This window comes from Poecilia reticulata, chromosome 17 (genome assembly GCF_904066995.2).
Source record: "Poecilia reticulata chromosome 17, P_reticulata-male-v2, whole genome shotgun sequence".
In the NCBI taxonomy this organism is placed as follows: domain Eukaryota; kingdom Metazoa; phylum Chordata; class Actinopteri; order Cyprinodontiformes; family Poeciliidae; genus Poecilia; species Poecilia reticulata.
This window is the reverse complement of record NC_088846.1, coordinates 11,284,437-11,309,040: the sequence shown is the minus strand read 5'-3', so window position 1 is coordinate 11,309,040 and position 24,604 is coordinate 11,284,437. Positions and strand designations below refer to the sequence as shown.

The 24,604-nt window shown below is 40.8% G+C and overlaps 2 protein-coding genes across 2 annotated transcripts; one reads left to right on the top strand and one right to left on the bottom strand.

Annotated features, from left to right (window-relative positions):
• Positions 1–137: 137 nt before the first annotated feature.
• On the top strand, positions 138–10,322 carry LOC103479309 (kinesin-associated protein 3-like). Its single transcript, XM_008433671.3, has 20 exons — positions 138–320; positions 1,640–1,771; positions 2,531–2,688; positions 2,810–2,871; positions 3,007–3,148; positions 3,739–3,838; positions 3,921–4,045; positions 4,170–4,268; positions 4,859–5,037; positions 5,288–5,450; positions 5,533–5,633; positions 5,721–5,829; positions 5,927–6,039; positions 6,149–6,314; positions 6,784–6,909; positions 7,340–7,438; positions 7,557–7,642; positions 8,152–8,308; positions 8,417–8,501; positions 8,987–10,322. The coding sequence occupies exons 1-20, from the start codon at positions 292–294 to the stop codon at positions 9,087–9,089; spliced, it is 2,334 nt and encodes a 777-aa protein (XP_008431893.1). The 5' UTR covers positions 138–291; the 3' UTR covers positions 9,090–10,322.
• A 668-nt stretch (positions 10,323–10,990) lies between these two features.
• On the bottom strand, positions 10,991–24,544 carry niban1 (niban apoptosis regulator 1). Its single transcript, XM_081598226.1, has 14 exons — positions 24,359–24,544; positions 20,965–21,095; positions 20,632–20,769; positions 20,430–20,547; positions 19,199–19,363; positions 16,917–17,032; positions 16,735–16,839; positions 15,569–15,731; positions 15,283–15,464; positions 15,049–15,195; positions 14,825–14,935; positions 13,631–13,738; positions 13,426–13,537; positions 10,991–12,474 (listed from the first exon to the last, which is right to left on the bottom strand). Exons 1-14 carry the CDS (start codon positions 24,411–24,413, stop codon positions 11,261–11,263), a joined length of 2,865 nt encoding a protein of 954 aa, XP_081454352.1. The 5' UTR covers positions 24,414–24,544; the 3' UTR covers positions 10,991–11,260.
• Between the last annotated feature and the right edge of the window lie 60 nt (positions 24,545–24,604).

The following is a 24,604-nucleotide window of genomic DNA, read 5'->3' as shown; positions in this document are numbered from 1 at the left end:
TAACTGCAAGTTAGCATTTTAAGAAAAAGGACTTGAAGGATACAATGAGTTGATTCATTCCTATACTTGTTTATTCAGCACTCCTGCTATGCTGCCTCCTCCGCAGTAGGTGGCGGTATCGTTTCTTCATCGTCAAATTTAAACAGAAGAAGACGAAGGTATTTTTCTCTGTTGACAGCGGCATCAGTGGGCAGCGGTCGGGTTGATGAAGTCGTGATTTATTAGGGAATATATCATATGTGATCAAACTATTGCAATAATTAAAAACTTAAAACTATAAAGTGGGAGAAAATGCAGGATGACGCGCGGTACCTCAAACGGTAAGTAGCAGTAGAACTCAAAAATGACTGATTTTAATCGTTTTTTTAATGTCAACATAATCAATAATCTGTTTTCTTCGAAGATATAGCAACTGTAACTACCGATTAAACGTACCTGAAGTAGGATAGTTTTGTGTGAAGGGTTCTTTTTTTCTTCTTAGTTTTGCTTCGTTGTCTGCTTGGTTACGTTTCCGTGCATTTTACGGATAGCTGTTGTAATTTAACCATTGTTGTCATTCGGCATAAAATAAATCCATCTTTTTAGGGACGTATTTGAAACATGTTTTACCCAGGATGAATTCTGTTTCCACAGAGTTTCCTCTCATCAACAGCTCGTCTGTGCAAGCGCTGCTGGTCAGCCAATGTAAAACATTAGCTTTTCCGTTCAAATTAGTTCAAGGATCGGCTTTATATAATATACAATGTAAACACCAGCTCTGTAAAAGCCTTCTGAAAATACCATCCAGTGTTATATCGTGTAATGCAGTTTTAATCACATTTTGTAAACCGGTCTGGTATTGAGGAAATGCCTGGTCAATTAAATCTGGGTCAGAGCTAAGCTAGCTAAAAGCTTCAGTGAAAAAACGGCTAACTGAAAAGCTAATAAATTGTGTCTATGTGTCCTTACGTCATAGTTAATTAATGCACTGAGTTCAGCTAATTGTTAATATGTAGCTCGAATGTTTTGTCATTTAGCCATCCATTGAATGCTGCTGTGTCTGGGTGTGTCTCCCTGTGGGAGCTGAGATGGTCTTGGCTGATGGATAAAAATAAAACATTACTTTAGGCAGATTCTTAGAGAACATGACATTAAATATTAAATTATCGATCTATGTATGCATGTCTAGAAGAAAAAATGTAAGTAAACACATAAGACAGGGGAAAAAAAAGCAGATTTTCATGTGATTAATGGACACATCCAAAATCTTTAATAGTGTTCATCATCATAAATTGTTAATTAAAGTACGAAGGGAATGGATTCATTTATCTGACTCAAACTGACTTTTGTATCTACTGGTGTCATACCAAGATGGATATTTTTTTGTGTTACAGTATTTTTTCAAATGTGTATCTTTCTGTTAAAGTAATAATTGCAAGACTAAAATAAATCTGAAATGTTTCCCGCCCCACAGCAAGAGAGCTATCAACTCTGTTGCCTGAAATAAACCAAAAATGCTATAAATAAATCTCATTGCTGCTTTCTTTACAGCTTGGAAACTTATCAGAACGTGTACTAACTGCTCTGTTTAATATCTTTCGTCCGTAAACTGATTTCACGATGTTTAAAACATGAGTTATTTGTTCATTATCACCCGCAGCAAAGTGACTGCAGGCAGTTTGGACGTCCACCCCACAGAGAAGGCCCTGGTGGTCCACTATGAGGTGGAAGCGTCCATTCTGGGAGAAGACGGAGGTCCGATGTTGGGGGAACGCAAGGAGGGACAGAAAATGTGAGAGAGCATCTGGTTTTCAGCAATAACAGTCCGTTATTTGCTGTCTTATTTGGTGTCGTGAGATGTATTCAAATGAAAATGATCAGCAAGGATCTTGCAGGACATTTTCTGGTTTTTGCTCACACGTCACAGAACGTTTAATTGAATTTTACATGTGCCGGTAGTCATTTAGCCATCCATCCATTTTCTTGCACCCTTGTCCCTTAGTGGGGTTGGGAGGGGTGCTGGTGCCCATCTCCAGCTAACGTTTCGGGCGAGAGGCAGGGTACACCCTGGACAGGTCGCCAGTCTGTCGCAGTGCAACACAGAGACACACAGGACAAACAACCATGCACACACACACTCACACCTAGGGGAAATTTGGAGAGGCCAATTAACCTCACAGTCATGTTTTTTGACTGTGGGAGGAAACCGGAGTACCTGGAGAAAACCCACGCATGCACAGGGAGAACATGCAAACTCCATGCAGAAAGACCGGGGCCGGGAATCAAACCCAGAACCTTCTTGCTGCAAGGCAACAGCTCTACCAACTGCGCCACTGTGCAGCCCTGCGCCACTGTGCAGCCCCATTTTAATTCCTTCAAAGAAAATTCAAACTGTCCAAAATAGAACTTATAGCTGGTCCGAGCTTAAAGAACACCGGAAAAATCAGCACAGGCCAATAAAAGCCTAAGATCAATAGATTCTTCACATAAGTGTTTACTTCGGTCTTTTCTCTGCCAACCTCCACTTTCTCCTCTTCCCCCCCCCCTGCAGTGTCCGTGTGAAAAGCCTCTCTCCCACTACAGATGTGGCAGCTTTGGCCAGGAAAGTGGTGGAGGAGTGTAAGCTCATCCCCATGTCCCGTTTGCCCCAGGTGGAGCAGCTGCTCTACTACCTGCAGAACAGGAAATCTTCCCCAGTGGACGGGAAAGGTGAGACGGACACTAGTGCTCTCCTCCTGCTCTGGCGATCAATTTATGCATCCGTTTCAGTGTTGCACTGAATGACATTAGATATAGTTTGGTTCTCACATTTCCCCCCCCCCCTCATCAGTGGAGAAGAAAGAGAAAAGAGCAGTGAAGCCCAAAGACCTGACACCGTTTGAAGGAATGGAGGTACAGCAACATTAACGTTTACTAAATGTGTCAATGCTTCTGTAAATGATTGCACTCTAGAAAAGTGCTTTTAATGTTTTCTTATAAAACTTTATAAGTCTGTCGGTTTCTCTTCTTTTTTTTATTTGTGTCTAGTTAAACGAGGAGGCCAGTATAACCAGAATAGAAGAGTATGTTGAGCTGCTCTACGAAGGCATCCCAGAGAAGATCAGAGGCTCCGCTCTGATTTTGCAGCTCGCCCGCAACCCCGACAACCTGGAGGAGCTGTTACACAACGGTACATTATTATCCTACCAAACCGTTGCTATGGAGACATGGTTACCCGAGGATGTCCCCTTTAGCTTCAGTTATTTTTAGATTTCTTCCCCCCCCCCCTCATCCAGTACCGTCTTGCTCACAGGTCGAGTCAGACTTACTATAAATGACTGTTGATTTGGGTCGGCTTATTCAAGCTGCCGTTTTCTTGAATGATATTTTCTCTTGCCTTTCCCACGTTGAATTGCTAAGGGAAATGTGCCGTTGTGTCATATTCATGCCACAAGAAAACAGGAAAATGTTGATTACCGATTAAATATTTCTAATCATTCTGAACAAAAGACAAAGTTTGTAATAAATTACGAACATCTTTCTTTTGAGTTTATCTTAGAGAAATTATTAAGGATGCTAATAATTGTTACATCCATGCTTTTATTAAAAACAATAATTTTCTTCCTAAACTGAATAAATGTACTAAAGTTAAGTCCAAAAAGGAAAATATTAGTGTTTTTCTTACTGGGAATTTCCATAATTGTGCTGCCACTTTTTCTTTTTTTTTGTGGTAGAAAACATGAGGTTGTTTAGCATGAACGTGGCCTTGTGTCGCTACAGAAGCCGCTCTGGGAGCTCTGGCCCGAGTTCTGAGGGAGGACTGGAAGCAGAGTGTCGACTTGGCAACCATCATCATTTACATCTTCTTCTGCTTCTCCAGGTAACCCTAAACGCAAGCTTAGACATTTTCCTAGAGTACGTCCGACCAGCACCGTTTGACCTCGCCGCGTCTTGTGCTGCAGTTTCTCTCAGTTTCACGCCGTGGTGAGTCACTATAAAATCGGGGCGTTGTGCATGAGCGTGGTGGAACACGAGCTGAAGAGGTACGACGTGTGGCGCGAGGAGCTGCGCAAGAAAAGCAAGGCTTATATCCTTTATTTTTTCTAACGCGATCATTCACCGCGACAGTTTGAGCGGTCTGTGTCCTCTCTTGTGTGGTCTGTTTGGCTTATGTGACACTTTGTTCCTTAATGTGGGCTTTTTTTTTTTACGTGAGTCAGCACCGGAAAACGGCTCTCTAAGAAGAGACCAGGACAAAGCTCTGAGGAAATACCACGGCCTTTTGGCTAAGCAGGAGCAGCTTCTCAGAGGTTAAATAAAATCATTAAGATCACCGTTTTCTTTACTGTTGACGTGAGAAGTGTGTTGATGTACAGCGAAAGTTTTCGTAGTTTTGTTTTTATTTTTTTCACATTTTGCTTTGTTCCAGCCACAAACTCCAATGCGTTTGTTTACAGTTTTATGTGACAGAGCAACACAAGTTTGGGTACAGCTGAAAATAGAAAAAAAAAATGCTAATTTTTAAATATATGAAAATAAAAAGAATGAGCAAAAAAATTCAGAATTTACATTGGCAAACCTGGAGGAGACTTGCCTCAAAAGACTTCCGGCTGCAGTTGCAGGAAACGGACGCCGCTTTTGTAGCATTTTTGTTTGTAAAAAAGTTTGAAAACCAGTATTTTACATTCCCTTTGCAAGTTTGCACTGCTTTGTGTTGCTCTGCCACATGAAATAACACATAACAATTCATCCTTTTAAAGTGACAAACTATGGAAAGGTTCACAATATGATTAGCTTAAAATTGACATGAAAGGAGGCTATCTCATTCATCAGCATTTGGCCAGTTTGCTTTTTTTTTTTTTTCCCCTGCTCATTTTCTTCTTTCCCTCCCACCTGCCAGTATCTCTCTACCTCCTGCTGAATCTCGCTGAAGACACGAGGACGGAGCTGAAGATGAGGAATAAGAACATCGTGGGGCTGCTGGTCCGAGTTCTCGAGCGTGACGACGAGGAGTTGTTGGTGCTGGTGGTTTCGTTTCTGAAAAAGCTGTCCATCTTCCTGGAGAACAAGAATGACATGGTGAGCCCGGGCCTGCACTGTAGAACAGATCCGTCATGTTCACCGCTACTGCTTTGTCGGCTTATGCAGTTTGCACGTCGCACTTAAACCTGAATTTTCCCAACGGTGCCCTCTTGAAATGAGTTTTTGTGATTGTTTTTGCCTTTATACTCCTACATATTTTTGATCGTTTTTACACCATATTTTTTAAAACATATCTTTATGATTTGAATACAAGAAGTGCTAAACTGCTCGCGTTTCTTTTTCGCAGGCTGAGCTCGACACCGTGGAGCGCCTGGCGCGTCTGGTTCCCTGTGAGCACGAGGATTTGCTAAACCTGACTCTCCGCTTGCTGCTCAACCTCTCTTTCGACTCGGGACTCAGAGCCAAGATGGTGGAAGTCGGGCTCTTGCCCAAACTGACGTCGCTGCTGGGTAACGACCGACTCGATCTGCAGCCGTCCGCAGTACGGTGAGCTGCGCTCGGAGTCCAAACCGTGTTCCCTTCGTCGCGCAGGTGATGAGAGCAATCGGCAGGTGGTGATGCGCATCCTGTACCACGTCAGCATGGACGACCGCTTCAAAGGCATGTTTGTTTACACCGACTGCATACCTCAGGTACAGTGGCCTCCGTTTACCTGTGAAGCGACGGACTCTCTCTAATTGGAATAAGCTAAGTTTCTGTGTGTTTGCGTCCGGATGTAGCTGATGCAGATGCTGTACGACCACGGCGGAGAGGAAATCGAGGCGGAGCTCATCTCCATCTGCATCAACTTGGCTGCCAACAAAAGGAACGCACAGCTCATGTGTGAAGGTAAGTCACGTTCAGCAGGAGCGTTTCGTCTTTTATCTGCGGAGGCGACTTGTGGAGGAGAGGCCCGTTCGGACCGGTTTTGTTCTGCGTTTTGAAGGAAACGGGCTGAAGATGTTGATGAAGAGAGCTCTGAAAACAAAAGACTGCCTTCTGATGAAGATGATCAGAAACATCTCCCAGCACGACGGCCCAACCAAGCCGCTGTTCATTGTAAGTTTTGGCGTACGTTGTGAGAAAACAAAATCGCCACTTCTCACGGCTGATGGCGTAAATCTTTTCGTGAAGGATCTTCTCGAGTTGGGACGTTTTCCCTTTTCAGGATTACGTCGGCGACCTGGCGGCAGAGATCCGTACCGAGGAAGAGGAGGAGTGGGTGCTGGAGTGTCTGGGCACGCTGGCCAACCTGACTATCCCTGACCTGGACTGGGAGTTGGTGCTGAAGGAGTACAACTTGGTGCCTTTTCTCAAGGACAAACTTAAACCAGGTACTAAAATGATGCAGGAGTTGTTCTTGGACATTATCGTTTTTATTTCTATTGATGGAAATGTCACTACAGCTGCAGTCTAGCTTGTAAATTTTCTTCCAACTTGAACACAATCCTTCGAAGGCTGCAGTTGTTGCTTTTGCTTGTGCACACTTTTTCCTTCCAGCTAACCTTCCACTAAACTGCTTACATCCAGCATTGTGCGAACTACAAGCTTGTTCAGAAATGGCCTTTTGTAGGTCTTTATGAACAGTCTGCTAGTCAAGTTAACAGGCTTACCTGTCATAGTGCAGGTCATAAAATATTATTTAAACATTAAAAACTTTTTTTTTTTTTTTTTTATAATTGTCTCCAAAACTGAATTTTTGGGATCATAAAAATCTAAATATCTCTTTGTTTTGTTTCTATTTTGTTTTATGAATTGATTTTGTGTTGAGTTGAGAACCTCCCATGCTACTTTGCGTTTCAGGTTCGGCAGAGGACGACCTCATCCTGGAGGTGGTCATAATGATCGGGACGGTTTCCATAGATGACGCCTGCGCTGTCATGTTGGCCAAATCAGGCATCATCCCTGCCCTTATTGAGCTGCTCAATGGTAAATACAAACACGCGGGATATACAGTGAATGGTTAAAGATCATCAATCAGACGTTTTTGCACCTTATACTAATCTCTTTGTCAGAGCAGCGTTTTGTTTTGCAACATCACTTTGTTCTCTTCTTCTCACTGATTGCTGTGAATTATTAGATTGTTTTGATCTTTTATAATTTCTCTGCAAACTGTGGCTTTAATTAAAGCAAAAAGCTAATTAGGATGGCTGAACTTTGAAAATGATTGACATGAAACACTGTAACTGATGACAAGAGGAATCCAAGAAATCTATATTTTCTGCTAATTTAGTAAAGTATAAATGTACTAGCGTGCAAACCTATGCAACTAGGTTGTTATGGCTTACTTTTATTGTAGTTTTTTTTTTACATTACAAAAATATTTAACTGACTCTTATGATCGTGTGTTTTTTTGCAGCTCGCCAGGAGGACGATGAGTTTGTGTGTCAGATCGTGTACGTCTTCTACCAGATGGTGTTTCACCAAGCGACTCGAGACGTCATCATTAAAGACACTCGTATCCTAACGATAATTATCGACAACAAACCGAAATGCTTTGACGGTTTTTTTTTTAATATTATTATTATTTGAGAAGATGCGGACCTTTGTTGCTTTTCCCTTAACCTTTCCTGTAGAGGCTCCAGCTTACCTGATTGACCTGATGCATGACAAGAACGCAGAGATTAGGAAAGTGTGTGACAACACTCTCGACATCGTTGCTGTAAGTCGGACCTCTTCAGACGGCGACCTGCAGGCCGCATCTGGTTTCCGTTTGGTAGAAATTCCTGAAAAGAAACCCATATATTTTGCTAACCTTCAGAAAATCCTATATAAAAAAAAAAAACAAACGAAAATTCCTTCAACAGTATGAATCATGAAGTCAACACTTGGTGGTGTGGGAAACCCACGATGTTTTATCTCTTGGGTAGTGACACTAGCTAGCTTGACACGTGCAGCGTGTCTTTATCGACACTGACATGTAAAAATAATTGAAAACTGTAAATTTAACCCCTTTTTAACTGACAAATATTTATTTTAGCATCACATCCAAAACGCTAACCCTCTGTGTTTAAGCGAGTGTGTTGCAGTATTGCGCGCCTTTTATCGGCCAAAGACGATGTCTGGCCCGGGGAAATATCTTAGGAAATCTGACCCATATTTGCGTGTACATTTTTAAATAAAGAATAAAAAAAATCCGTTAGTATTTAATATGTTTTCTTCATCCACCAGGAGTATGACTCGGAGTGGGGGTATAAGATCCAATCAGAGAAATTTCGTTTCCACAACAACCAGTGGCTGGAGATGGTCGAGAGTCGCCAGGTCGACGAGGCCGAACCGTACCTCTACGACAACGACAACGACAGGACGGATCTGTTCTACAGCGCAGGTATGCGCTTTGCAGAGAATAATGCATGTCGAATAAGATACTCTGCAGTAAAAGCGATACAACCTGCAGCTTGACTGAATCATTTTTGCTCCCGTCGAACCTGTTCAGATGGAATAACTCCAGGAGACGGCTCAGTTAGCCCGGATTTCTTCAGCGACCTGCAGCCTCAGAATGGAGACTCGCACCATGGCGTGTGAGTTGGCAATCACCAGGAGGGGGCTCTCTCTGCCGTCTTACAAACACGAACAGTCCGGGCAGAACATGGTCAACACGCTCCCTGTTTTAGTTATTGGTGTTTTTCATATCAGCGAGTGGAGAGCAGTGTAGTCCACTGCGATGATAAAATTCAGAGTTGCCAACTTTGGGTTGGAGTTTGGAGCGATTTTTAGCGAGTTGGCTCAGGGTGAGGTCGTCAATATAAGTTTACATTGCGTAGAATTCAGTCATCAGTAACATGCTAATGCTAGCATGTTTGTTGATTTTTGGATTTTTCAAATATCATTCTGCTCTAGGGTCTAATTATTACAAAAGTAGATTCCAGTTTTCTAATGGGCTTTAAATTTCAAAACTGAATCATTTTGGGCTTAATGTGTTTTCTTTAGCCTAAATAAATAGGACAAGCTCATTCATCTGCTCATTCCTTCTTATTAAAACTCCTTGTTTGTCTTTCTGCTTCAGGGACGTCAGTGATGTCTTTGACCAGGCCGGCTCTTTGACAGGACGACCAGCCACGGCGTACGGCTTCAGACCAGACGAACAGCCCTTCTATCAGTACTCATAAACTCACTCATTCCCAACAGTCCTGCATGCTCATCTCTTCACTGCTTCAACCCGTGTTATCATGACTGAACTACTTGTAGCTATTTAGAAACGGGCATTATCTACTGTAGGGTAAGGACTAAAACAATAAGTCTAATTCTGCTTTTTATACGTTTTTAGCTTCTTTTTTTTTATTTATAAAAATATCCTCCTTTGTCTGGTTGTCTTAGCAAATAATTAACAGACAACGGAAGAACACATTTTCAGGTTTGCATGTTTTTAACTATGTAATGGTATTTATTGGTTACTTGAAAGCTACTGAAAATAGAGGGGGAAAAAAATCAGCCTTTTTTGACTTGACGTCAATTTGGCTCCTCTAATGCCCAATATCAAGGTTGTCTTATAAGCACTAACGAACGCACGTATTTGACTGTAACTCTTAAAACCGCGTTCAGGAACTTTAGTTTTTAAAAGTTCATAAACAACAGAAACTGAAACAAAAAATGAAAAAAAAAGGCAAACTCAGAAACTTGAATCCTTTTGGGGTTTTTTTGTACTTTTAAAGTAAAATAACTCAACTTCCCCTGGCTCATTTACATCACATGCAGATATGTGCTGCATTTCACAAAGGCGGTCATTTGAAATTCCTGGAAACAAAAAGTGAAAACGTATCATTTACAGACGTATTTGACACAGACTCTGTTTTACTTGCATATCTAAGAATTTCAGTGAAATATCAGCTGCATTTTGACGAAAACTGTAAAGCTGAAAATCCTAAAATGCTGCTGCTGCCAGTGCACAGCTTTGGTCTGTAAGCATACCTCAAACCACAGCAGTATTGACTTTTCACTACACAGATATGACGTCCTTGTATCTGCAGAGGAGGCAGGAGATATTGGTGTTCATTAATGAAATCATGCTAGTTAGCTGATGCTGCATCCATCACTGTAAACGCAGCGGCGCAGCATCCACGAGAGGAAGCAAGCCCAGTAAGTTTGCCATAAGGACGGTCTGAAACAAAACACTGTCAAAAGTTACTCTAGGCATATTTTTTGCACATATCGCTTGAATTCAATGCATGTCTTTGCTTTTTTTTTTTTTAAGAATGTGAATTGTTGTTTTGTTTTTATATCCGTTTTCTTTGTGGCTACCGAACAATTGGTGAAGTAGAAATACTGCCCGTCACTATTACTGTCTCCCAACTGGTTCCTTAATAAAACAGACAAAGAAAGATGTGATGCATATCACCAGTAAACTGTTTGGTCTCCTTAATATTTGTTAATTTTTCTTTGATCATAATTGAAATATGATCCCAAAAAATCTTGCTGCGTTTTATTGGGATTTTATGTGGCAGAACAGGATAAAGTAGGACATAAATTGGAAGCAGAAGGATTTTTTGTGTGTGTGTGTGTGTGTGTGTGTGTGTGTGTGTGTGTGTGTGTGTGTGGCAGGCATTTGTATTCAACTCCCTGCATTCTGGTATATCTAAATAAAATCCAGAGCAATCACTCGCCTCCAGAAATCTGTAAATAGATTCGACTTGTGTGTAATTTAATCTCAGTATAAATCTAGCTGTTCTTTGAAGTCAGAGTGTTTGTTAGAGATCACAAAAAAAAACAAAAAAACACACAGCATCATGAAAAACTGAACACAACCTGAATACACTATCCGCAGTATGAAACACGGTGGAGGCAGCATCATGCTGTGTGGGACTGGGAAGCCAACTAAAGTTGATAGGAACAGGGCAAAAAAAATCTCTATCTCACGGAATTGGTCCGAAAACAATAAAAAAATAAAATAAGAAGTTAAATTGTTTTAAATGCTATGCTGAATTTTCTTCCTGACTTATAAGTAGAAACCCAAACCTCACACCTCTAACTGCTCTGTTTAAATAAATAAAAATAGCAAACAAAAAAGAAGAAAGCTATTTAAGCATGTTTTATTTGGCAGCTTGAGCTGTATAAAATCAGAACATAATATAAACAAAATATCAGAATTAAATAAAAACAAAAAAACATTTTTTAATCCTCCAAATTTTCTTGATTAAATTGTGAACAAACATGCATGGCTTGACCTATTTAACCTTTCTGCTCTATGCATCATTTACAAATAAGTGTATTGTTGTAATTTGTTTTTTTTTCTATGTTAATTATCTGTTTGTTTTTTTACACTTTGTGGACGTTTCCTTGGTGTTTATGTGAGAGGCGGGCTGCTGCTGCCGCCGCCTTCACAGGGGCTGATGATTGTCTCCACTTCGATGACCTCGGTCACCAGATCTCTGATGATGGACACGCTGTCCAACGGATCAGAATCCGACTCTGAACTTTGGACGTCTTCCTCCTTCTCTTGGGTTTGCTTTTCTTCTGCTTGGTCCGCTTCCTCCGCCTCAGCTTCGACTGGGCTCTCGCCATCCATCTGATCGGCGTCCAGAACGTCTTGCTTCTCCGTCAGCTGTTGTGGCGTTGAGACATCGGCGCTGCTAGAATCACCTCCTGTTGGCGCTACACCTTCTACTTGTCCTCCATCTTGCTCTTCAACTCCGGTTTCGTTTTCGTCATTCTCTGACGCTTCTCTCTGTTTCTCCTCTGTTGCTCTCTCAGCCTCCCAGTCGTCCTTTATTTGGCCTGTCAGGTACACGGCCCTGTCGGTGGTCTGCTGGACCAAAGGCTCCATGGAGCATGGGGCAATCGCTTCGCTTAGTGACCCCAGGCTGAGTTTTACAGGACCCTCTGTGCCGGGCGACTGCGTTTGTGACGGGGGCTGGACAGAGGAGCTCTCCTCTGATGCCTGATCTGGAGTCTGGTCTGAGGTCGAGGGTTCGGGTGTTACTTGGATCAATTCGGCACTTGGCGTAGCTTCAGTTTGTGCGTCATCTGTTGTCTGGATCAGGACAAGCGGTGCGGGATCAGGCGACTCCTGGACGGCGGATCCCGAAGCAGCCGCCTCAACTTCTTGAGCTTCAGCTCCGTCCACCCCGGAAAACTCGACCGCTGTTGTGTCTGTTGCCATGATTACCGCCTCGCTTTTATCCTCTTCTTTGGTTTCCGTCGCGCTCTGACCCTCGTTGCTCTCATGTTCCTCAAACTGCTGCGTCACAACAATCACAGGGGACGGGAGCAAAGCGCTCGGATCAGCGGACCGAGCGGGTCTGGGCTCACGTTTGGTGTCGTCCTTAAGTTCCGCATCGCTCTCGGGGCAAACGTCAGGCGTTTTGTTCCGACCTTCCTCCACGGGAGCGGTTTCTTTATCGGCACTTTCCTCCTCTGCGGAGTGTCGAGACTGAACTGCTGGGCTGTCAGGAGCAGAGCGAGGAGGCGTCTGTGCCAGCAGGCTGTACTGACTAATGGCTAAATCTGACGTATCCAGCAAGAGATTATTACTCTTCTTACAAGCAGCATCCTGGAGTGCTATAAAAACAAAAGGCATTTAGAGTCATATAAAGTCCAAAAGAGCATATTTGTGGAACAAAAGTTGCAGAATTAAAGCACATGTCATCCTGTCCTTTAATCTAGTGTTTTTCAAAGTGAGGGGCAACCAGGGGGCAGCAGGGGCTCTTCAGAAAGCAGGAGGGAATATCAGAAAAAAAACAAACACATTTTTTAATCAAATATTTTTACCATAACTTTGTATAAAATCATAAAATTGAACGTTTTTCAATTATTAACAAATAAGTTAAAATAGTTTACTGAAACATTATTTGCCATGCTCATCTTTCTGTTTGACAGCCAGTCAAATTTATTCGCTCCAGGCCTCAATCAAACACAGGAAGCACTAAATCTAGCGCTTCCTGTGCTTTTTGCTGGAAAAAAAAACAACTTCTAAGAACTCCTGGCCAATCAAAACCAGAAGGCATGAAGTATTGTTTATTCTCTGACGTAAAGCACTTTGAACTGGCTTGTTGCTGAAATGTGCTGCTATATAAATGTAATTATTGAATAGTAAATAACAGTGAGGGGGGGGCGGGAACGTTCTAACAGTTTATGTTTCTTTACATATTTCCTAGAGTTCTCTGTGAAATTGCAAAAAGGATCCGCAGCCAGGAGCTAATCTTGTTTGGAGAGTCACGGCATGGAGAGGTTTGGGAACCCCTGCTTTAAAGTAATGACTTTATTCTGCTGGTACAGATTTTAATAGGGGTTATATACTTATATATATGTGCAATTGTCTCTCCGAGTGCTCTTAATGACACGTCTGAACCTTGAGTAATGACCTGTTGCAGGAGGAAATACGTGTTACGCTTTGGGACTGCCTCTTCCTGACCAGCAAACCAAGGGTTTGAATTTATTTGGTACATTGGCTGCGTACTGAGAACTGGGTGTGTCACAAAGGGCAGTAGGTGTGTGTGTGTGTGTGTTTACCTCTGTGTATCTCCTTTTGGAGGATGTTTCTCAGAATGTCATCGTAGACATTGTGAACCAGAATAAAGCTGCTGTAGTCAGAGAAAATGTACTGCTCAAACTGCTGGAGCTCCTGCACAAACAAAAGCCACACGTCAGATTTATGCTGCGCGCAGTGGGAGTGGTGAAGGCAGGCGGCCTCCAGCCGGCGATGAGTCTCGCTTACGGTTTTGTACTTGCTGTCCATCTTGCTGAGGAGAGAAGGCAGAGCGATCTCCAGCAGAGACTCCTGATACAGCCTCCTCTGCACAACCCTGCTGTCGTAGTCCAGCTGCTGCTCAAACACACATAACCTTTAACACGCCGACTGAACACAGACTTGATTACTACATTTAAAAATTGTTCATATTTATTGTGTTTATTTACCCAAAACGTTGGAAAAGATGTGTGAAAACCCATTTTAAGCAAATTGCACACAATCTGCTTAGGAAACAGTCACCTTAGGAAACGGTCTCTGAATTATTTTTTTTTTACGTTGATTGGAGTGTGTAAACTTTAATCTAAAATCTGTGACATCCTGCCATAAACCTTTAAATAAAAATCTACTTCCTGTTGTTTGTTTGGTGGACAACATATCATAGGGGCCCATTGCAATTAGCTTCTGGCCATTAGATCGGACAGGGATCCGTGTTTATCTTGCTACCATCCACAATCATTGAGATGGTGAAATAAAATAAAAAACTGTCCAAATCTCGCAGCAGCTAGAAACGGCATCTTGGGGTTTCCCTGACAACCACAGATATACATTTGTGAAGTGGATCCAACTATAACTGGATGTGTGTACTTTGGTTTGATGAGACTAAAATTAAGCTTCTTAGCAACAAGGTAAACATATGGAAAAGCTGTTCTTGCCCACTTGTAAGTACTGCAGAGCATCTGTGATGGCGTGGCTTTTTTTTAATTTTCTTTTTTTCTATATGTTTAACTTATCTCACAGTTATACTCAGCATCAATCTTTTGCAGCTGTGTATTATCTCCCTGTGGATAATGTGAGAGTGTATGCAGTGCTGTGCTGTGTCTGTGGGGCTTTCTTTTAGGATCGAGACGCCGTCCTGTACAAACAGGAAGCACAGTTTCTCACATAGATCTCACATTACGTTTTAATAAAGCTCAAACATTGAGCCTTTTTATGTTTAGACTTCTAGTGTATTTTCCCATGAAATCTAAACCTCAGTTTGAGTTGACCTTTTTGACCTGGATGGTCACCAATGCAGTGGAGTTGTTCACTTTATACACCAACCTGACTTACTCCTTACTTTGTTTTATTCCCAAAGGCATATTTCTTTTATTTCAATTAATTTCTTTTTTATGAGTATTTGCTTATATTATTCACTGGATGACTCCATGGTAACGTTTTTACCTTGAATACTCTTTCTTTAGCTCTCTCCATCTTGCCGGGAACCTGAGACGATTGCAGTCTGGTTGATGGTTGGAAGAACCGCTCCAATGTGTAAACGGCGCTGTCCAGCAGCTGCAAGAAACGCATGCAAAACATAACGGACGTCTCTTTCCTGATCTTAAACGTTTCCCCCCTCTTCCATGTCACTCTGCAGCCACAGCGGCTCTCAAAGACGAGCGTCCCACCTGCTCCATCTCCAGGTGTGCCGAGTGAACGAGCCTCTCCACGCTGCCGAGTCCAAACCTCTGCTTTAAGTTTTCCAGTTTCTCGCTCAGGTTCTCCACCTTTGTGTAGTTCTCATCCAGACTGATGGAGCGCAGACTGGTCAAGGCCTGGAGAACACACACCCACCCACACACACACATTCATGTTAAACCACATCAAGGAACTAAAAGTGGACGACTCGGCCAGAAATTCACCTTTTGTGTGTCCTCCTCTTTTCCATTCGTGAGAGTAAAGGTGGAGTTCATCTGGGTTCGGAGCGTGTCCTGCATCCCTAGAATCCCTCCTCCGATGTGTTCAGTTAGCGCTTCGATGATGGAGGGCATGTAGGGCATCACAGACTCGCTGCACACCTTCTCTGCTTCCTCACATATGTACTCTGGAATACATTGGAACGCATTGATAACATGTCCAGACGTGCGTTTTGCGTGTGGTTTACAAAGTCGTATTTCCTGAGTTGACGTCAACATGGAGGTGTGTTACCTCTGACTTTCTGCACCAGGAAGTCCTGAGAGGTCATTATCTGGTCCAGGTTGGACATGATGAGCGCCGAGCTCGCCGACGCGGCCTGACGACACTCCTCCCTCAGCGCCTCCAAGCCTGCAGTCAGCTGTTCCAGCACCATAGTGTAGGTTGCCTGAACCGTCTAATACAGAATAATATTAAATTAGGGCATGAGACACCTCTCCTCTAAGTTTAGGGTCTGACTTTAGCTTCTCATTGCGTCTTTCTGAGAAACGACAATGATCGATTTGGCCATATCTTTAAAAGTCACCCCAGTCTTCCGGTTTAAGCCAGGAGATCAAATTACGATTTTTTTTTTTACATGTTTTGTTTAGCTACACGAGTTATTCTCGGCTTTGTGGTTGAATGTAAATTACTCACGCTGACCAAGACATCAGGTCACAAACAATTTTTGTGATTAAAAGCCATACAGCCTGCAGATATAGATCTGTTGCTCACATCATTTCTTACAGCATTTAATTTAAAATAATAAAGTAACTGACAGGAAAATGAGAAATGATTGAGTTGGCTGCTGATGTTGCTTGACATGAGGTTTAAGCTTTGGAATAATTGAATTATTTTACTGTCAGAACTCAGTCTTTTGCTTAGACAGAATTAATTCGTTAGTTCCAACTTCAGATGAGAAAAATAATTGAAAGCTTGTGTTCAAACTGTTAAAATCAACAAGGTAATCTTACTGTGTGTAAAACTCGCTCTAAAGAAAAGCGTTACTATCAGGTAAGATAAATATTGAGCCACCTCGCCACAATAACAAGAAAAATATTTGGCGGAGTCACGGTGAGGCTACAAACACTGCACAGACTGTTACAAATTTCAGTGGCTGCGTCATGTGGCTGTTTCACTGTGAGTCATGCTGGTATAAATGAATACCTTCAAATTGATCGGCTTCACCTCGAATCACCATTTCAATGTCTAGAAACGTGGTCAGATCACTTGCTATAGTTTAATTTACCAACAGAACACAAGATACTTCTGACCAGAACTTTCAACACTATCACGTTTAGTTTTTTTTATTGTTATTGTTCTTGACATCACCGTGTCAGAAACAACTAATTGCTACCCAAGCTTGATTTTAAGCAGTGACTAATATTACACAAAACACTCTGTTTGTTAGTAGGACTTACTGCCTGCCATTGTCGGATCCGTTCCGTCTTCTTGCCCTTCACCTTAGACTGAAGCTGGCTCTGTAGCCATGACAACATTTCCTCCATCACCTGGCGGGCCAGCACCTGCACACACCCCGTACGTGAGGCCCGCTGCCGACAGCTCACAGGCAGACAGGAAGCTGCGGGGTAACGTTGCTGACCTGTTCTTCGGTGCCCAGCAGCTTCTCCCAGGATGCATAGCAGCCTTTCTCCTGAAGGTACAGACGCAGGGCTCGGGCATACGCCTGGCTCTCGTGGGGCAAATCCTGCCAAGGGTCTGAGGGAGATAAGGACTTTGTTAGGACTTCTGGAAATGACGATAGTCCTCTCTTAAACGCGACTTATCGATTTTTGTTTGATAAATTTGAATCTTTAAATTTCAGCTAGTTTATAATCAAAGTGGAACTGGTGGTTTAGATTGGTTTGGTGAGTAACCACAATGTCCTACTTTGAGTGCCTTCTCTTTGCTCCCTGACATACTCCTGTTGTCAAATGGTGTCGATTAGACGATGAAAAGAAAATAAGATGGTAAATATCTTCTCTATCACTTGTATTTTTTATTTCTACATCAAACCAAAATGTACCAGTCAGCATTTTTCTTACTATTTTTAAATGCTTTTTTCCCCCCATCGAACAATAATATTCCTTTGGCTAAACGTTATATTATTAAGTCATTGAGGGGGGGGGTTCTTGCTAAACTTCAGTGTTTTGAGGAACAGAGAGTTTTGTTTTCCAAAGAGACGTGACGTTCCATTCTGTCATCGTTTCTGTGAAAGCAGAAGTCCAGTGAACCATTCACCTGGCGGATTTGATCGACCTTTAAGAGACATCATGAGGCGTGTGCAAAAAATCCCAGGAGAGACACAAACTTAAACAGCAAAAACAATATAAAGGTAGCGCCTATTTACTGGAAACCTTTGATAATATTTTTTTAAATAATTTATTTCTTTTATTGCAGCAGGATAATCTGATTGGTTGCGGTTCTCTGACATTGGGCATTTTTGTGCTTGGCTTAGACGAATGAGTTGTAAATTGAATTTGTGGATTATTTCTAAAATGTCTCAATTTTATAATCAACTCTAAAAGGTTAGCACAAGAAAAGTTGATGACGTCTTTGTTATAACAGTGCTTATCGACAATGAATCTTACACCATCTGCCAATTTGAAAGGAAAACCCTAAGTGGTTGAAAAGTAAAAGCTGAGTATGTGGGTTGTACCCATAAAAAACTTGACCAAATCCTGTATGCTGTTGCCTCTCTGCTTTTCTGCACCTAATCCAGCTTTGTAGAATTTTATGGAAGTTTGAAGTTTGACAAAACAAGACATGTTGATCATTCAAGCTTTTTTCCTCCATTTTTAATTATTTTTTTTTTTACAAACAAAGGCTTCAGTAGTGTGTGGAATGACCTCAAATAACCTTTGGGGTAACTATTCACCTCCTTGTTTTTTTTCCCATCTGGTTTCAATTCTACACTTTCGTCTCTTTGGTGTTCTTCGAACATTACAAAAATGTTGAGAGATTAAAATCCAATCCGGTAGAAATATTCTTCAAGAGCTGAGATTCATGACGCCAATGAATGGCGATATTTTGTAGACTTCACAGCCATCAACTTTTAATACTCACAGTGATGACACACATTGTGTGAAGATATCAAGAGATGTAGCATCAACACAGTGGTGAAACACATGCTTACAGTGAGTAAGGCGTTGCGCGTGATTCAAAACTTGTTTTCAAAATATTTAATTTTCTCCCTGATATTTGAAGGGGATATTGATCTGTCGACGGTTATCCATCACCGTTTCATGTGCTGCAGCTTTTTCGACGATTAAATGAGCAGCAGCTACTGGTGGCTATTTATGTCTTGCTTCCTGTCAGCTCAGGATGTCTTTGCTCAGATGTGTCATGCCTTGTTTTCGCAACGACCTCATGACAACATTGAAGAGGGGTTTGTTAACTGGTTTGTATCCTTGCTAACCGCAGAGGAAGTGAGCAGCATTAATATTTTTATCTGTCGCCAAGGCGACTGCCACAGCATGAGTGACAAGCTGAAGCTTGCGCATGCAGCTGCAGCTTTCGAAACAGATGTCAGCTCTGCTCTTCAGCAGGCTCAAATATTTGTGCTTGAAGCAGAAATCAAACTGGTTATGAAATAGTTGAAATCTAACGTGTTCTCTTCCAGGATTGCCCGACGAGTAGCTCCATTCGTAGTCAAGTTAATCCCACAGCATCACGCCGACATCACTGTGTTTCTTGGTTACAACGTGACATAAAGTGGAAAGGATTATGTACTATGTTGTCTGTCTTGATGAGTTTAGCTACAAAAACTGCACAGCACGTCTCCTACAACTGATCATTTTTGACATTTTGTTATATTTATCACCTCCTTACATCAATCTACATAATGCCACACGTGTTGATTTGTGCTGTAGGTTAGTGTTTTACCCAGGTTGCGGTGTCTAATACAGGTCCTGAGGACAGATAGGAAGTGATCTCTTTCATCTTCTTGTTGAAACAGGAAGCAGGTGTTGCCTGTGTAAGGCACATGCAGATATACAGCAAACATATCTGGAGATGATGCCGCTGAGGAAGAGGAATCCTCCTTCACTCCTGGACAAACAAGCATCCATGTTACAAATCTGACATTTTCAAAAGATAGTATTGATCTTTGAATTAGCCTGTATTTATGTCATGCTTCAATGATTTTGAGAGGGTTTTAAAAGACTCCTGATGCTGGATTTAAAATCTATAAAATACAGAAACAAACCATAATCCATGTGAGATGTGACCAATATTGCATTCATATGTTTTTCAGATTCGGTTACATAACTTTATGCCCCCAAAATAGATGTTTATCTTTAATTTATCCTAGTTTTCTTCATGTTTGAAAATTATTGCTGAGTCTTTTTTATAAAAAATAGCGTTTTGAAAAATGTGATTGCTTCTGCTTTTACCTCTAAAAAAATATGTTTGTCATTGATCTCGTTTTTCAAACTTCTCAAACGTAGTGTGGTTTCCACTTCATCAGATGTCTCAAATATACAACATGGCCGCGCGTGTTCACTGCTGCTTTAATATGTGGATTATTTTTGTCCATCATAGCTTCCTCTTTAAAAAGAGAACAAGATGGCGAAGACTGCAATGCCAGGCTTGAAGTGTCAAAGTGATTGCATGGCCACGTTTTCAGGAACGCACGCGATAAGTGCAGAAAATTCAAGATCGGACTGCGATTCTCTTCCTTCTGGTGTGCAAACAGCGAAGTTACATTTGATTCAGTCAGGATTTGTTTGAAGATCATCTTTGCTGGTTTATGCAGCTCTAAATCCTAAATAAATCCTACATAATAATCGTAGGATTATTATAATAATAATAATTTATTATTATAAATTATAATTTCAACCAGCAAATTAAGAGCAAATTAAAACAGACAGCAAGGTCTTGATTTATTTTATTGTGTTTCAAATTATTTACATCTGCCTTTTTATTCTTGAGTGATTACTTTCCTCCAGCTACTCAAATCTAGTTGGGCTCAAAGAAATTGCTTTAATAAATTTTTCCCTATTTCTTATTTTCAATTTAAGAGAGTTGTCTCAGTGGAGGAAGGCTGTGGCAGTCAGCTTTTCCATCACTAAAGCTATCTGTGTCATTGAGTTGGATGAAGTGTCGTATAAAGTACCGTTGAGTATTCCTGCACAGATTTTCTCCAGGTGAGCTCTCGACTCTTCCTCGCTGGTGAACAGAACTCCCCCTGCCGGCTGCAGGACCAGCTTAGGTGGGGATCCACGACTAAAAGTCTGGACAACAACATCCAGGGTCAAGACACCATAATCAGATGTGACATAAACAAGAAAATGGGGATTTATTCGGAGTTGGTTTACCTCCGTGCTGTCGTGTATTTCCACTTTGTAGTCTCCCTTCAAAACAACATGTTTCTCCTTGGATTTCTTTCCCTGCTCATCCCAGGAGGACAGCTTAATGCTCCCCTGGTACAGAACCTCATCGCCGTTGTTCTTGGGCTTCACAGAAACACACAGACAAAATCGCACATCTTCAGCTGCATCTCGCGTGACATAGATGGATAAACTCTGAACACTTGCTTGTGGTGGTTGTTGTTTTTTTTTTTTGTTTTGCACTGATTGCATAGATAAAGGACACCAAACATGAATCTTAATGTTGTGCTGATTGGATATCTACACAGTTTCAGTTCCTACCTTTTGTGTGAGCAACAAGCCCTTCCCCTCTTTCTTAGGCTCCAACTCCTGGTGAATGTGTCCAAGGTAGGTCACGGAGTACTGCTGGCGGTAAAACCCACTGAAGCTCTGAAAGGTATCGTCAATGAGACCTGCAAGCACACCAGGAGAAAGATGAAAAGGTCAAGCAACATTTTATCAGTCAGTTCTCTATAAAACAGTATTATAAATTGTTGGGGAAGCGAAGAATGACCTTCCAATTTCTTCCCACGATCTCAAGAAAGAAAAACTTGTTTTCTGGTCATATGAAATAGTTACTTTGGTAACCAGTGGTTGCTTTTTTGGGATCATAAAAATGATTATTGCCTCCAAAATCTGGGACTCTTCCACCTAGTTTACTGGTAAGAGAGATTATGCCCCTCTGCATATTTTTCTCATGGGATTTTCAAGCCATAAAGATGCTTTTCTTCACATCGTCAATTTTTGTTTTCACAAGCTAATGGAACATTTTTTGTTGTCATTGCAACTTTACAGAACACCTTGTAATAGTGGCAATAAAACTAGCATTTTTTTCCTCACAATAAAACAGTGTCCTTTTAAAAACTTCTCAATGAAGATAAACGGACGTAAATTTAACCCTTTTCTACAGCCGTTCCAACATTTCTGCTGTTAAGGTAATGAAACAGAAATATGAAACTGTGTTTCTTGGGTTCATGGGGTTTTAACTTGTGTTATTGTAGAGTGGTGTCCCCTTAGCTGCACTGAACAAACTGATTGGTCTTCATTAGAGAATAGAGTGAGCTACTTAATCGACTCAATCTATAGATTTAAAACTAGACGTTGCTCTCATAATTTTTGGTAAAATTCAAGAATCAAATCTTTGGAAGACGTGCAGCCTCACTGCAATGAATAATGTACACTATGCTCTTAAGTTTATGATCCTTAACAAGAGATGGTATGTAATAAATTTGGCAAAGGGTTCACTTACTGACAAAAATACTAAAAAAGGTTATTTATGCCCTTAAGTGTGTCCTGTAGGTCAACCCTGTGCAATAATCTTATGGAATGATTATTCAAACTAGTGGGGTGTTTTTTTATCTTTTCAAACAAAACCAAGTTAATAAAAACCGATTTTGTCATATCTTTTTTATAAATTAAACATCATTCATGAATGATTAGAGTGTAATCATTCATAACCACACCCTCCACTGGATACACCACGAGTTACTGAACAAAACTCTTAATAAAACTCTTCAGTTCACTAACCATGAAAAGAGCCTGACCTTGTAAGCATTCAAAGTATGTTTGAGACAAATTTGCTTTTGCCGCTCCGCTTCATATTTCAATTTTCTTGCCAAATTTCAAAGAAGAATCAAATGGGACATGGAGACATTTTACTTTTAAAACTCATTTGATCATATTCCCATTCATCTTTCAAATGAACGAATTACTGTCAGTCATGGATCAAATTCTTGGAGGGGTAGAAAAAAACTGAAATTGGACTTGTTCTTTTAGCATTTATGGTCAGGCATGACTTTTCCGACCATGTTGCAATGGAAAAATAGCTGAGACGGCAAAAATGAAACGGATGCAATGTCCTCATGGGCATTTATCACTAAATGGAAACCTGCACCAGGACTTGAAAATAGCAACTGTGTACATTAACAAAAAATAAATGTGCAAAGGACTGGGGCTTGAGGCTAATCTCTATTAATTTTTAAAGAAAGTCTTTTCACAAATTATTTTTTAAAGTACCTAAGACTCATCTTAGATTAATTATTATTTGATGCTTTCCCATTTGGAGCTTTTAAACATGTGTTGTACTAGTTAATAAGATGTTAAAAAGTGGTGCTGACTATATATTTTATTTATTTTATTAGAAACATCTCCATAAAAACTCTTTTAAGTGGGTATTTTTTGATTACTGAATTAACTTCCATCTGATTCATGAACATGAACACAAATTTGTACAAAAAAAAAAAAAATTATGGACAAACCTTTCTCAAGAGAATGAATTAAACTATCAGTTAATTCTTAATCTGAACTTTTCAGTGAAGTGTTTATTTTCTCAATTGGACAGTTTTTAATTTTATTTCTTTGTTAATTGCTTAAAGGTCATATGATGTTATTCAGATGCTTAGCGTTTCTTAACTTTTATACTGACATAATATTGATCTTTTACACTTTGTAAACCTTCCTACCTTCCTAGTCCTACACGGTATCTAGTCCTATAAGCAGTTCTTAGTTTGAAACCCAAATTTTGATCTATGTCCTTACATGGAGCTTGCCAGGAATTATGTGCTAGATCTCCAAACTGTGCTCTCCTGATTTGTCTGAATGTGGATTTGTCATAATCTCTTGCTTAAAATTGGTTTACTCTGTGAGGCCAGTATCATACATTCTTTTGCTCGGTCTGACTTTCATCTCGCAAACTGACCCAAATGCAAGGATACACAGAGAAAGATCAGACAACCCATAATAATATAATAGTTGGAAATAGCTGTAATTACATTCTCATTTGCAGGGAAGATTAGTGACAGGATGTGTCTGAGCTGATAACACATATAGGAATGCGCACATGGAGGAATAAACAAAAGCACTCACATTTAAGGGAACCGCAATGTTGGATTGGTTTGTATCTTGTTGATCATTTTAAGGTAAAATTATCATGAATAATCTGCTTCTAATTCTTCCCCCTCTCTATTTATTTTAGACAGAAATCAACTTGGTGGTTAAAGTGGGTGACATGCAACTGCAAGGTCCTTGGTGTAACTGTGGGGACCTTTGCTGATTTGTCACACCCCTGCCCACATTTCCTGTGTGCCGCTTTGCCGAACTCTTTCCACTAAAGTCAAATACAATGAAACTTTCTCATATGATCTCAGCACTGTCTCCAGAACTGTGACAGAGTAATTTATAACAGTGTTTCCATCATTCTGGGGAAATTATATTTGCTACAGGACTGTTTATAGCTCTCATTATGTGGCTTGGGTCTCTTTTAACACGCCACAATTAGACTTGGGTCCCGTTAGATGATCAATGTAAAATGATATACATAAAAACTGCACAGATTAGAAGATAAGATGCACCGTTCAAAATGAAAGCCCTGTTTTTAATCCATAGTTTTCTAGATATAATGATGTATATAATATATTGTTTGCTATGGGTACAGCTGTAATGGTTTTTCAGCTCCTGTTGCTTTTGCAGCGAAAATTGAAGTATCTAAATCATTCAAACTTACGTCCCTGCGGCTCTAACTTCTCAGCTCTCGGTTTAACATCTGTCTTTTTTTGTTTAACTGTTTCCTTCCAGAAATCCCATACATCAATACAGATTGCACGCACAACGTCAGAGCCAGTTACGCTGCTATAAACATCTGATAATGAAAATATAGAAAGAATAATGTCTTCGCTACCTTTGATGTGGTTGATTTTGGCCTCATCCAGCAACCCAGAGGAAGATGCTCCCATGCTGTATGTTTCCTTTTCTTGTCTACAAAAGTTGCATTAATTGAATTCGTATGCACTGTGTGCACAGGAGCACATGTCAACTGAGTGATTTACCCTGAAGTGTCAAGAAGTTTGAGCTCAGCTCATTTCCTCAGTTTTTTTTTTTCCTTACTCGATGTGTGTGCGTGCGTGCATGTGTGTGTGTGTGTGTA